Raw genomic sequence first — 15030 nt, 5'->3', positions numbered from 1 at the left:
ACTTTAAGAAGTTTTATACTATAAAATGATACATGTTGGAAAAAACAGTAATACGGAAGACGAAAAACATAGTAATGTATCAGATAAAGAGAAACATTTCTCAATGCGTCACCCTGCCCATCTATGGAAGTAGTTCCTATTAAATTTGTTTGCTTTTCCAATTTTGCAAATATTTTTCTATGTGTATTCTTAAAAGTCATATAGTAGTTGTTTAAATACATTGTTTTATATGATAGTTTGTTTAAAATCAAAGGTAAAACAGCTTCCAGTTTCACTGTTAAATCTTTATATAAACCAACTCGGAATTTTCTCAATTATTTTATAAGTATTAGCTCAAAGGCTTTTAGATCACATTATAAATTATGTCTCTGGTTGGGATCACTTTTTTATGCCTAATTTATATAATATTACTTTAAATTAAAAAATAAGGTGTCAGATGGGTGTTCTACGTTGTCGTGATTGTTTTTTCTCCAACAACAGGATGTTTATTTATTTTACTAAATATTTAAATATTTGCCTCAAGAGTTCCTGTATTTTTTTCTTCCCCTATATTCTCACAGAATCATCTAGCAGCAGAATTTTGTAGCACCGAGAATTACTTCTAGGGGAAAAAAATGCCTGAAGAATTAAATGAACTCTATCTCAACCAAGAATTTTCTGAAAAATATGAAGTTGAGATATATTAAAGATATATTAAAACTTCTAGTTACTTATTTTCTAACAAAAACCTATATGACACTTAACACATGCCAGACATTGTTGTAACCCTTCAACAGTGTCAGAGGTTAAGGACTACTCCTGTCCCCATTTTAAGGAAAACCCTGAAGCCCAGAGAGATGAAGTAATTTGCTGAGGTCACATGGTTGGGAAGAGGCACAACCGGGATTTGCCCCCAGGCAGTTTGGTTTCAGAGACCATCAACTTAATCCCCACATTTTGCCTTGTTATATGGAAGTCTAATTGTTAATAACAGATCCATACATTTACATACTCATTTGTGAAAAAATTATCATGCTGTTAAATTGCAAACACTCTGCTACATTTCAAATCCTTTCCAATTTCCAATCATTTTCCTACACAAATTTTGGAAGGACATATCTGATGTCTGTTGCTTACAAGGAGGCATATTTCTATCGCCAAACCAAAATCCACCTGCTTGGTCTGCCATTTGGTTAATAATGATCCCTCTGAGGCCATTTTTGTATGTATTAGATGTCTAGAGGTCTATTCAGTGGATTATTGGAATAAACATAGTAGAAATTTGGCAGTATTTTTATTCTTTAGGTTGAAGAAACCAAACTTTCATCCCATAATATTAAAGTAGCCATTCCAGAATTTCTGATTTGAGAGGCTTTGTCTGATAGTTTGAAAATAAATAGGCAACCAATAGATTGATCTTTTAAATTTCCCCTTCAACTTTCTTTCTTGCTATAATTGCTAAAAATATCACCGAACTATTTTGTGCTCGTCATGTGAATAGGAGGATTCGTCTGCTGATGAGCCAAAATGATTGGGCAGGAAAGCTTATTGTCTTTTCATGGTTTCTATAAACATTTGACAAAAACTCCCCAAGGGTATTTTTTTGGGATTACAGAGTCTGGCTGGTTCAGAGACAACACAAAGTTCACGCATGGGGGAGATCTGCTCTACGAACCACCCGCTGGGCTTGGAATGCACCAGTGGTGGCAGTCTAGCCAATTTAAGACAGCGCGGGACCTTAGTCATGGGATTAGAATAGCTGTCCATTACTCAGAAAGGACAGTTGGGAGCTGGATTGCTAGTATTTTTGGCACTGTTTTTATAGTTGAGTTTAAAATAGATAAAGCCCAGTTATAATGGCTCTTTCCCCTCCTGGCTGAAGTCCTTCTCGTGGGATGCATTCCCCCAGTAGCACAAATGTATTAATAGTTCAGAGAGAAAAGAATATAGGTTTTTTCATGAGAGAATGTTCATTAAATTCTGGGAACTTTTATTTTTCTAATCAAAGACTTGGAAACCATTTACTCTCGTAGCACATAAATAGATAGAAACCTTCAACTACGTAAATTAAAAAATGAAGACCTAATTCTAACTATAAATCCAGTGGGTGTAATTCACATACTGGATACTGAGCCTACCTAGTAACTCAGTTTATATATCAAGAGTATTTGAGAGTCTCTCTGTCACAGATATTTTAAGCATTTCATTATGGAACAAGAGTCTTTTAAAAAATGATGTATACCATCTCCTTGATGATGAATAAAACCACCCAAACTTTCTTAAATGATTGTAAACAATAAATCTTAGCATGAGGTCAAATGGACTGAGTTCATTTTGGCCATCTGGCATCTGACCTTTTTATACATCTGGGGAATCTGAGACAAATTGCATTTTCCTACAGGAGTTTAAAAAAAGGCCAAATACTTGCTATTCCAGCTTCTTTTGCTGCTGGGATAGTCATGGTTCCAATAAAGTAAAATTGAGTTCTGGTGCAGAAATCATAATGGTGCAAATTTCAATGTTGAACACCCCGTGATACATTTTCTTATCATTCCAGATTTGTGATGTGGTTTCCTGAAACCTCACCATCAAAAAACCTTGAAAACCTTCCTAAAAGCTTACTCTTAAATCTAGTTCTCCAAATCAAAGTTTCCACAAACATTCTTTTAATAAACTCCTTTCCTGTATAATTGATGAAAGAGGACGTCTGTTACTTACATGTAATAATAACAGCAACAACAACAAAAAACCACTCCACAACAGTTAACACTAATTGAGTCAGGTACTGTGCTAAGGGTTTTCGATGTATTAAGTCATTTAATCTCCTCAACAAACCTATGGGGGTGATATTATTCATTTTATAGATGAGAAACCCAAGGCACAGACTGTGTCCAAAGTCACTCAAGCTGTAAGAGCCAAAGACAAAATTTGAATCCCAAGCCCACGTTTGTAATAATATTTTTCTTTGGTATTTATATTAACCCAATATGCTCATTTTACAAATAAGGAACTGCGATCAGAGATATTATGTGACTTACTTAAAGTCACACTGATTTAATTTGTTGGACGAAACACTAGAATGAAGGTCCTATGATTCTCATTCTGGTGAATTTCATGGCATATATACTGTTCAAGGTCATGGTGGCATTCTTCTCAGGCTCACGAGTCTTCATGTTGTGCTATGCCTACTTTTTAGTTTCACCAAACCTGGAGACCAGACCTCTAAGTGAGCCCATTTACAAACTAGAAGGAGATTAATTAATAAGCCCTCATACAGTCTGGTTTTTTTAAGTTTCCTGAGCAACAATTTGCATTCCTTGAACGAGTCTTTGGAAAACATCTATAATCCTCTTTGTGGTTCTCTTTGGTCCCTGTTTTTTCTTGCCAAGGAGAAGAAATTGTGTATATTCCCTTACTAAACTGCTTTCAGATGTTCTCCTGCCCAATTTCCAACGGGCTATGTTTATATTTATTTCTGTTCCTGTTAGTGCTGGATAATCCACTCATGCTTGGTGGCATTTTTCACCTTCACAAGTATGGCAGTCACCAGGGTCATGCCCAGGACACTGGTTCTGTGTCCAGACTCTTGGACACTGTTCTCAACAGCCGATGTCAGTGTATCGAGAACGTGTTTCAGGACTGTGTCTTTTGAAGTTTGTGACTTAATACCATATTTTCCCAGTTATTGATTTGTGAGAGTGAATAAACTTCTCTATTAGACATGAGCTCTATTCCCATCTATTTACCACCTATACATCTCATATATCATAGAGTTCAGTGTGAATCTTAGAGTACTTAAATGAGATGGACCAAAAGGATTCTCTTAGATGTGATTTTACCATTGGTCTGCTTATGACCTTTTTGTCCCCTGAAGCCAACAGACAGTGCTATGGGGGAATACTCATTTTGTTAATACTATATAAAGATAATGATCTGTCTTGTGTATTATTTATTTACCTTTACATCATAAGATCAGTGACCTCAGGTTGGCTAAATCTCTCTTACGTTGAGAAATTTTAGAAAGCAGAGTTTATTTAACTTATATACTGTAGAACCTGACATTACCCTTATTAGCTATATTTTTTACAGTCCTTACAAAACATATCCAATAGGCATGTCAGGTATCATTTTTCTAAAAAAAGAAGAACAATAATAATTGTGATGTAAAGGCTGAGTAAATAGGATGTTAAAATTTATAGAACTGCGAGACTACATCTCAAAACTGAGAGGAAAAGCTAAAGCATGAACATAATAGACAAATATGAATTTAGCTTTATCCTCATATAGCTTAGTGTTTCTGAAAGTACAGTGTGTGAGATAGGAGGTAGTTTAGAGGCCATTGGTTTATCTTAATAGTTATGCATTTTATTGTACATAGAAAACATGTAATTGCCGTATAAAACCTGTGGCTTTTCCATTTACGTGAGAAAAAGTTTACTTTTAGAATTAACTAGAATAGAAATAGCTGATTTAATGAATTCTGAATAGTGTTATTGTTTATGTTTATGGCAAAAGTCACAATGAAAAATGCACATAGCTTTGGGCTCTTGACAGTGATTTGTTTCACTCTCCACAGAGCCCTTACATTTGATCTTTATTAAAAAAAATGTGTGACATGGTTCTTCCACGAAAATGACTTTTAGCAAAATAGGAATCATGTTCTTGTTTCACTTTGGAAAGCTGACTACCGAAGCCCTATTGCCTACTAAAATATTCCTAATATCATCTCAGGTTGCTCATGGTCTTGTAAAGGCAGAACTAATTTGTGCTATCAAATGATGCATTTAATAGTCTGTAATAGTTGCCCTTTCCCTTAAAGGATTACGTGTGGCAAACTACTCTTTTGGAATTCAGTATCTCAATATTGGAAATATTCAAAAGCAAACAGGCTTTTAAGCATAGCTTGTATTTTGTAGAGCTTTTTATAGTACTAGTTTTGGGCCAATTCATGGGAATATTAAATTCAAGGTTATCCTTACACACAACTCAAAATCAGTAAAACTTTTTGGAGTGTATCTGCTTTTACAAAAGAAGAAAAGTAAAATGCCAACTCATTTCTAAGACCCTGGGTTCACACGTTGCAAGGAAGACCAGCTAACGAGGGGCCGCACAGCATCTATCCGAGCGAGACCGGATTCGCCGTGCTCACACTCACTTCCGGCTTCCGGCTCCGCGCATGTCTGTTGACGATGCTGTGGTCTGCAGGAGCCTCTCCATCCCATCCAGGAAATAACTAGGTGAATGCTTTGGTGATTCCTTTGTCCATTTGGTCTTTTTACCTTTCAGAAAGTGTAATTTATTCAAGAGGCCCATCCAACTTTTTATTATAGATACAATTTGCCTTTTCAAATTGAGTAATATTATAGTTGATGGAGATTTGGTTAAAGTATAGAAAGCTGTGCACATACAGATAAAGACATTTGTCCACCTGCAGATGAAGAATGTTGGTCTGGGTGATTGCCCTCCTGTCCTGTCCTACTGAGTTCAACACGGGCCAAGAAGAATTCCACCTAATGCACTTGTTTTTTGGCATGAGAAGAATTTTATACAGTAATTATTCTCCTTACCAAATCTGCCATGAATTTTAATTTCTGATGAGCTGAGGGATTTAGCAGGGCACTTAAACTTTCCTGAATTTAAATTCTTTGTTTATCAAAGCACAGGGCTGACTGGGTAATGGCAAAGGTCTTGTGAGGGTGGTAGGATGCTGATGAAAGGGAGACTGCCCTTGACCCCACAGTTGAAGGTGGGAAAATGTTCAGAGACTGTTTTGTGAGTTAGTCAAAAGCACCCTTAAGTTCCCAATATGTCTCTGATTGCTTGCCACCTAGGCTATGACTAAATGATTTTCTTTCATCAATTCCCTTTCTTATAGAAACTTATAAAAAAAAACCCAATCATTCTTATAAGTGAAATACCAGGATCCTTTCTCACAACTGGAAGATAATTATAAAAACAATTGCAAAGCGGGAAATCATGATCACCTTCTAGCGAGGTTTGTTTTCTAGAACTTTTGAGCCCAAGTCCTGTTCTCTGTGTTTAAGAAGGTGTTTAAGGGGAGGTGTTGAAGACGTATCTCCCACAACTAACTTTTCTTATCAGATAGTTTGAAAGAGAATCCAAAGTGTAGTTGATCCTTGAACAACACGGATTTGAACTGCACAGGCTCACTTACGTGCTGATTTTTTACAGTGCTGTAAATATATTTTCTCTTCCCTATGATTTTCGTAACATCTCTCTAGCTTTATTGTTAGAAGACAGTATATAATACGACATACTAAGTATGTGTTAATCAACTGTTTAGGTTATTGGTAAGGCTTCAGCGGTAGGCTAATAGTGGTTAAGTTTTTGGACAGTCAAAAGTTAACAGGCAGTTTTGACTGTGTGTGGGGGATAGCCCCTCAACTCCCATATTGTTCAGGGGTCAGCTGTAAAATAAATTCTTCCTCTGAGATTCAGAGTCATTTAATGCTGTGTCAATGCGCCATTCAACGTCGTCTCCATTCTTTACCTTGCACCTCTGAAACAATATTAAAAAGATTCACAACTACTGACATCCTATGCAAATTCAGGATTGTATGGTGCTGTGATCTCACTATTTTTGTCCTTGCCTACATTAGATAGCTATCTTTGAATCTCCTGATAAAGTTTGGGTTCTGAAGATGAAGAGTCACTTATTTTGGGTTCACTATTAGAAATACTTATTTGGGGGGCGCCTGGGTGGCACAGCGGTTAAGCGTCTGCCTTCGGCTCAGGGCGTGATCCCGGCGTTACGGGATCGAGCCCCACGTCATGCTCCTCTACTATGAGCCTGCTTCTTCCTCTCCCACTCCCCCTGCTTGTGTTCCCTCTCTCGCTGGCTGTCTCTATCTCTGTCAAATAAATAAAAAAAAAAAAAGAAAAGAAATACTTATTTGGAGGGGCGCCTGGGTGGCTCAGTCGTTAAGCGTCTGCCTTCGGCTCAGGGCGTGATCCCGGCATTACAGGATCGAGTCCCTGTAGGCTCCTCCGCTATGAGCCTGCTTCTTCCTCTCCCACTCCCCCTGCTTGTGTTCCCTCTCTCGCTGGCTGTCTCTATCTCTGTCAAATAAAATCTTTAAAAAAATACTTATTTGGATAATACTACTTATTTTGATCAGTATTAAAGTAACAATTTAAGAAATGCTGAAATTGTCCACAAGCCAAGTCCATAGTCCCAAAGAGCTGTCCATGTTTCCCTGTACTTAAGTCACGAAATCAACACCTATTTTTACATGGAAAACCCCATGGGCTTCTAGTTAAAGGGAAGACACTCTCAGACATAGTTTGCAAAGATTTTGAACCTTCAGTTGAAGAGCTCACATCTAACCAATTCTCTATCAGGCAATTTGAGAAGAAATTCATTGCTGTTTGAAAATAGCTTCGGGAATCCATTCCCATTTCTTGGGATCCCAAAGTTCCCATCACCTGTCAGGCATACATTTTCCACAAAAAGCTTCACAGAGCTGTTCCTTCATTTGGAGTCTTCCACACCATGCTTTTGGCATTTCTGGCTAGTAGGAGCAAACTCTTCTTAGGAGTTTAAAAGCTGGTCTGTGGGTGGCTGGGGCGATAAGCTTAGGGAAACACGTGTCTGTGATGATCCACGGGCCCCGTCCTGTTCTCATGCTCAGTCTACCTATTTAAAGAATTAGTATTAACACACTTAGTGAATGACTTAAGTCCTTGGATAGCAGGGGCGTGAGCAGGTGGTACCAGGCAATGGAAGAAGTAGGACCCGGGAGCTATATTTTACCATGAAGTCAAATTCCTATTTCTGTCCCCAGGATTTTTGTGTGGTGGTTGGAAAAGAATGTCGATGCCACTGTGTTCTTCCCTCTGCTTCTCCCTGTGCTCATCTAGATGAAGCCGGTTGTAAACACGGGTATCCTCAGTTGCTTATTTTCATTGCATTATTCATAAGAAAAAATTGCAACTTAACTACCCAAGTAAAATTAGTGAAGGACAGTATCCAAAACCAGAGAGCTGAAGGGGGTTAATTTGGGGCACACTTAGGAGAAGGATGGTATCCTAATCCCATATATGTGGATCTAGCACCATCCTTTCTACCTTCTGACTTGTACACGTTTGTTGAGATGAGCACATGAGAATTAAAATATGTGATTGCATTGAAATTCCACATAAGAGAACATGCAAGCAAAGTCTGAGGGGTGGGAACGAAGCTGCATTTTGTTCCTACTTTGAGGGTGCTGTTCCCAAGAACCCAGCCTCATGGCTGGTTCATAGCAGAAAGGAAGGAGGGAGCCCACTTATTTCTCTTATTTATCTGGTGCAATCCTACTGGGTCTTCGGAATGAAGACACACTAATGTCTTTGCTGTTCAGAAGTGCTGTGGCCACCTCTGCCACGGACGCTGTTTTGTCTAGGGCTTTTGTGCTCATCCTCCAAGTTCCAGCTGCAGCGGCCTCTTGCTTGAAGAGGGTTCCCTGCTACGCTCTGTCACACTGCCCGGTTTATGATACCCATGGCACTTACCACCATCTGTAATTTTTTGGTTTCTTTACTTGATTATTTTCTGCCTCCCCTTGAGGATAGCCTTCATGAAGGCGGGAACTGTGGCCCTCTTTGTGGAGTCAATGAGTGAGTGAAGGAGGCTCAGGCGTGAGCTGGTAGGAGTGGGTGACAAAGAGGGTGTGCCCGCTTCTATTAAGGAAGTTGAAACACTCATTTATGCTATGGGGAATTTTCTTTAAACACTGTGGATTAGCTTCTCCAACAAAGTACTAGAGTAAGCATTAGGTTGAGGTCAGCAAACTTTTTCTGGAAAGGGCCAGGTAGTTGATATTTTTGGCTTGTTAAAAGACAATTCTGTAAAAACCTCAAAATCTAAAAAATCACAACAAAAACAGGTGGTAGCCAAATTTGAGTCCTGGCTCAGTATGTTGACCTCTGGCTCATGTCTCTACTGAATTGTAGAACTCTGGGGCTTGTTTTCTGACTGCAGAATGAACGGGTTGGACGATATCAATATTAAGCAAATTTCAAGCATTACAAAGATTTGAAAGACCAGCCTAATGGACCCAGGGACCTATCCTGTACCTTTAATAATGAGGTTTTCTCCATGAAAATTTCCCAATTTGTTGACTGCTGACTGAATGCTGCGTAGAACATCTTTCAACTTCATGAGATTTTTTTCCCCCTTATAATAAAAATAGTCCATACTCATTATAGAAAGTTTGGGGGGAAAAAAGAGCATCAAGCAAGAAAAGCTGACTCTAATCAGAGATTACATTTTATTTTCTGGTATTTTTCCTGTGTGTAAAGAATTTCTCAGACTATTATATGGAAACTATGTACAGCTTTGCATTCTCAGTTTTAGGTCAACATTCATGTTTGGATGTCTCTCCATGTCTTTCTTTGAAATCCTAGTTCTCCGTGACTATATAATTGGGAAATAGAAGGGTGACCGTATTTTTTGTGACTGGTAATATTTTATTGGGCATTTAGGGTATATCTATTTTTTTGACATTATAAATTCCACTATGATGAACATCCTTATGTCTAAATATTTGTCCCCACTCATGAGGTCGGGTATGGTCTGTTCTATGGCTCCATACAGAAAGGAGGCACCCATAGCTGTATTGCTCACACAATGGCTCTTATGTTACCATTTTTAATTTTGGATAAACTCACTTTCATCGCAACTACTTTTTATGCATTTTAGGGCAGTCGCTGCATCTTCTATAAACCCAGGGCCTTCCATTAACACACTGTGTTCAATTAGAGGGACTAAGGAAATGAACAGAAAAACAAAAAAATCCTTTATGCGTACTAAAGACAACCACTGGATTAAGAAAGCAATGGGCCTGTCATACTTCATAAAAATTTGTGTCATAATGATTTTTAGAAAACAGATTATCAGGGTGATTGGACAACAGTGTTAATACAGACCATATTTTGAATTATTTAAAAATAATATATAAGTATATACCATATAAGTATGGTAAATACATGATAAATATGGTAATTATTTTAAAATAATATGTGATAAAGTATCCTTTTAAAAATATTTGGACTACTCGAGGGTGATCTTAATTAAATATATTTTTCGTTTTAGTTTTACTAGAATTAAAATTGATGTAAACTAATCACATGTTGGGTGGGAAGTTTGCTGAAAATGCTCATCTATGAAAATGGATTTTTCTGGCTGTAGGGAGAAAATTCCAGATGGAAGGATCATCATAGATCAGAGTTTATGACCCACATCATTAAAGCATTCTTGAAGAAAGGATCAGCATAATCTGATTTTTTTCCTTTGACTCTCAAAAATACCCTTGTTTTAGGAAATCTGGCAACTTCAGTTAGGAATGAAAAAGTAGGAATGAAAAGCACCACACATAATTCCATCGTCTGGAGACAAAGGCTGTTGACAAAGTAACAACATTGCAGCAGACTTCCTTCCAAAATATTTCTATGTGGTGCTAATGCAGATGTAAAGTTGAAAGTTTAAGTTGTCAATGTTAATTTCTATCACTTTTTATCAATATTTATTGAATGTCTACTAAATGCAGGGTACAGCATTGACTTTCCTTTATTCTCAAGGTACTTTGATGAGATTTCCAGCTATCAATATGCAAAGATGTCCTTTGTGATCTCTCTCTCTCTCTTTTTTTTTTTTAACAATGATTCAAACCCTCACAGGCACAAAGTGTTGCATCAGTTGGGATATAAAAGACTGGCTCACGTTATTAAGTAACCTGCAAAATTCTATTTTTGATGGCAGTATTTGTCCTGCTAGTGATAAGAGAGCACCAATTAGTCACCCTCCGGTTTCTGAGTTCTCCTTTTGCAAGTATTCAATGTTCAATCTCCAAGGCTGTGAAGATCCAACAAAAATAAATCCTTCAAAACCTAATTTAGCAAATACCATCAAATTTTGAATGGTCTTTTTATGGGTATGTTCCTGGAATTGTATTGAGCTGTTTCTTTCTTACTTTTTTTGTACAGAGATTTTTGAAAAAGGAAACCTGATGTTGCCCTCTTTTTGAAGGCTGAAGTAGGGGAAGGCTGAAGAGTCTCCCCTAAGTCCCAAAACGCTGAGACTGTGCCTCCAACATGAGGTTCTCCTTTTCCAGCCAGTTCATCTGGGCTCCTGACCAGTGACTAGAGTGTGCAGATCCCGGGATTGCCACATCATGACCAGTAGAGTGGGGGCAGGACCTAGCCAGTATTCTGGAAATTAAGACCAAGAGTGGTTAGGGGACATGTCAAAGATCATACAACTTGTATGTGGCAAGGAGCAGGTTAAACCACAGGTCCCCCATTTGAAGTCTTGGGTGACTTCCTATACTTTGCAGCCAAAATCAGGAGGGATTTTCCAATTCATCCAAAATGTTTGAACCGAGTCATGTTATGTATTTAGACCTTGATTAGAGGCTTTCAATCTGGAGAGCTACGTTTTAGAATTCTAGCTTTTACATTATTGAAGAATTTCTGGCTCAATTAGTCATTCTGCTAACAAATAGTAATACTCAAAGTGAATCATGCTACAAAGTTTAGGCTCAACAAAATAGTTTTTGCATGCCCTGTCATGCTAATCTCTAAGATTGCATCGTAAAGATAATATTATAACAGCTCTTAGTTCTGTAAATCTTGCCAGAAATTCTGCCCAATAACAGTGCAGTTATAGCCTATAAATGGTGGGCAAGGTACCTAACCTCCTTGTGCCTTGTTTTTCTTATCTGGAAACTGAAGATGATCATAGTGTTATTGTAGGGATTAAATGAATGAATTTATACAAAGCACCTAGAATAGACGTGCCCACTAAATGCTTACTATTATTTAGTTGCTATTAACTTGTGATTTCATTATTAACATTTTCTGAATGTAATTGAATATTTAAGTTCAAAATAATATGCAGATCGGCCATATATTTTTAGGGTTATTTGGGAAACATTTTTAATTATAAAAGTTAAAGAGCCCTATCGGTTCCTTCCCTCTACACTGCAAATGTTCTTAAATCCTTGCTTTCGGTTTGTAAAATCATCTCCTTCACTATTTGAGTCTTTAAAAAATATGCTATCTGTAAACTTTTTACATAGCTGTAATAATATGTTACAATTTTCTGTCCTGCAGATTTTGTTTGAAACTTTGAATAATATTTATTATTTTTTTATTATGTTCAGTTAGCCAGAATTTTTTAAAATGGTTATTTGATGACTGAATGCTATTTCATTTGCAATAGGATTTTAAGATGGATGGGACTCTTTTTGGCCTCTGGCTTGGATAGGAAACCAAGTCACTGGACCACCAAGCAGGGTGAAGAGGTAGCAAGAAACTGCTATAGTTTTACATCCTTGACTGAGCACCTCTTCCCTGCTCCTGCTCCCCATCCCTGAGTTTAGAAAAGCAATGGGGGAGTCTGAGAGGGGTTTTTGGAGTACATTCAAAGACATTTAGAGACCACTGCTGGTGAGTTGTGGATCCTAATATCCCCCAAGTAAGAGGAATCGTGAGGTGCATTTCAGTCTACCCGAGGCAGGGGAAACAAGGAAGCGACTCAGAGAGTTCGACACGCATCCCCTGTGTTTGGGAACACACCAGGCTGGGAGGTCTAACTCACTCCTGAAATACCTAATGGTGAGAGCACTGGGTTCTGCTGCTTTGATGTTGGTGAGAAGGAGAGGTGGTTGCTTTGTGGCAACCGTACCTCCAGGTTTTACTGGTCAGAGAATGTGTGAGTCCTTCCAGGGAACTAGACTTTGGCCACATGTAGGAATCAGGGGTTCTCTTCCGTCTTCCCCAAGAGGGCTGCTTGGAGTGTCAAAAAGAGCTCTGCAGGGGCTCCTGGGTGGCGCAGTTGTTAAGCGTCTGCCTTCGGCTCAGGGCGTGATCCCGGAGTTCCGGGATCGAGCCCCACATCAGGCTCCTCCGCTGGGAGCCTGCTTCTTCCTCTCCCACTCCCCCTACTTGTGTTCCCTCTCTCACTGGCTGTCTCTGTCAAATAAATAAATAAAATCTTTAATAAAAAAAAAAAGCTCTGCAGAAGGAGTCAGAGGCCCAGGAAAGTGGCCTGCCAGAGGAGAGTGAAGCCAGGTGAGAGATGCCTAACAATGGAATGAAGGATGTCTCTCATGATCCTACCTGCCAGGCCCAGAAAGCCCAGTACTGACTATGGGTCAAGCACACACTGCCCCCTCTCCTTTGCTTCGATCCCTTCCTTCTGCTTCAGCTCTGAGTCAGAAAGCATAGTTAGCAGAACTGGCATGGGAAATTATGCTTCTGAAAGCATAAAGGAAGAACATAGAAATCACCCTCTACCCTGACATACTTGGGGAAGGAAATAGCTCTAACTTTGAAGTTTTTATTATACTGCTGTAGACATATTATTATTTAATGGAAGATTTTTAATTACCTGAAAGTTACCAGAAAAGTCATGAGACACGCCCTGAACTTCATTTGGGGGAAAAGGAGGAACTAGTGCTTTGAATAGACAATTTACATGTTTGGTGGTTAATTCTCATAAAGTTCTACTTGATGCATATAATGATTATATATTCATAGTTTACTTAATAATTTTCTTTTAAACAGTTAGGTTTGTAATATTGAGGTATTAAAAATAATGCCATGCTAGACGACAGGTTTATATGTATTCCTATCATTATGTTTTGGACCATTACAGATTTATTTCCAGAAGGCAAAAATCCTTATATACAAATATTAATAAATTGCTTTTCAAAAGTGGTTAAGTGCTTTCTACTACCACTGTCTTTGCATTAGTGTTTCAGATACAAAGAAGGTGAAAAGAAAAAGAAATTAAGTATTTTTGATAACATTTCTAACATAACTAGATGTAGTACATTTTGTAACAAACTGACAAAGGAATATGTAATAAAAGGATGCTGTATGTTTTATTGTTATCTAAATGAAATTTGTATTTGTAATAGCATATGGGTTTGGTTAAGTTTGAAAAGTATGTGGGTGAAAGACTACAGCTGGGAATGAAAATACTTTGTCTTACTGTAAAAAGGCAACATTATTTCTTCAAGTAAGGTCATTAATATGCCTAATACTAGCTTTCTTTTCAATGTGTCCTAACCTCTCTAAAGGAGGCTTCCATAGAAACAGCAATAATCTATAGATAATTCTTAACAACCTACATCTATGAATAGTCAGTTGTAGGACTTTTTCCTTTTTAAAAATGCTAGACATAGAAATTATTACAGATCCTAAACTTGGCTGGGTAGGTATTATGAGAAAACATCATGGAATAGCGAGGGGGTGACCAAAGGGTCGGTCCTGGGATCCCACATCTAGGAGTCTTCCTGCATCTGCAGTAGGGAATCTCTCTGGAAACTAAAGCTAGTTCAGGGGTAGTTGGTTCTCTGCTGATTCTTGAAAGACTAGCATGGCTCTACTTCAGAGAAAGCTTTGGGTAGTAAATTCCAATTGACATTTCATGTATCAAAGTGGTCTTTTAAAGCTACGATTGTCTTTATGACTGTGAACGCAGATTCTGCTTTCAAATGACCAGTTGAGGTGAAGCTCATAACCCAGAGTAGAAGGAACATCACGTGCAGGGGCACCTGTAACACTGAAATTATGTGACTTCTCCCCCCACCCCCCCCGGGAAAGAACATTCATCAAGAGTTACACAGCTGACCATTCACATTTTGCATCTTAGGACATATTTGCACCATTCAGTGAATTCCATGGTGGATCTCAGCAGATGTCACAAGTGCCTACCTGGACCAAGCTATATCCTGTGCGCTGGACCAGGGCGCGGAGGGCTGCTTCCTTCTGAGTGCCGCTCAATCCATCCCCGGATTTGTGATTTGATTCCATTGAGAGTGATTATCAGCAAAAAATCAGGTTAATTAGGGTTGCTCACTGAAACCAAATTTAAGATAAATTAAGTAAATTACTGTTGCCAGACTTGTCCTTCTCATGAAGGACATCTTTCGGAAACATTCTCTATAAATAAGTCATTCAGGTTAGAGCAACGAACAGCCACACACAAACACGGCTGGTGAAATGTCCTCAATAAAAAAGAATTTTTTAGGAAGGTTCCAT

General features: G+C 38.3%; 1 protein-coding gene across 2 annotated transcripts in view; it reads right to left on the bottom strand.

Annotated features, from left to right (window-relative positions):
* Positions 1-14802, bottom strand: part of A1CF (APOBEC1 complementation factor) — a 48783-nt gene extending 33981 nt beyond the window's left edge. For both annotated transcript variants that reach the window (XM_040624172.1, XM_008689581.2), the window contains exon 1: positions 14704-14802. In XM_040624172.1, coding sequence (XP_040480106.1) covers positions 14704-14802 — 99 coding nt within the window. The remainder of the gene's footprint in view (positions 1-14703) is intronic.
* Between the last annotated feature and the right edge of the window lie 228 nt (positions 14803-15030).

This window comes from Ursus maritimus, unplaced genomic scaffold (assembly GCF_017311325.1).
Source record: "Ursus maritimus isolate PB19 unplaced genomic scaffold, ASM1731132v1 scaffold_7, whole genome shotgun sequence".
Classification (NCBI taxonomy): Eukaryota; Metazoa; Chordata; class Mammalia; order Carnivora; family Ursidae; genus Ursus; species Ursus maritimus.
Note: the sequence above shows the minus strand (reverse complement) of the source record. Positions and strands in the feature narration are given on the sequence as shown.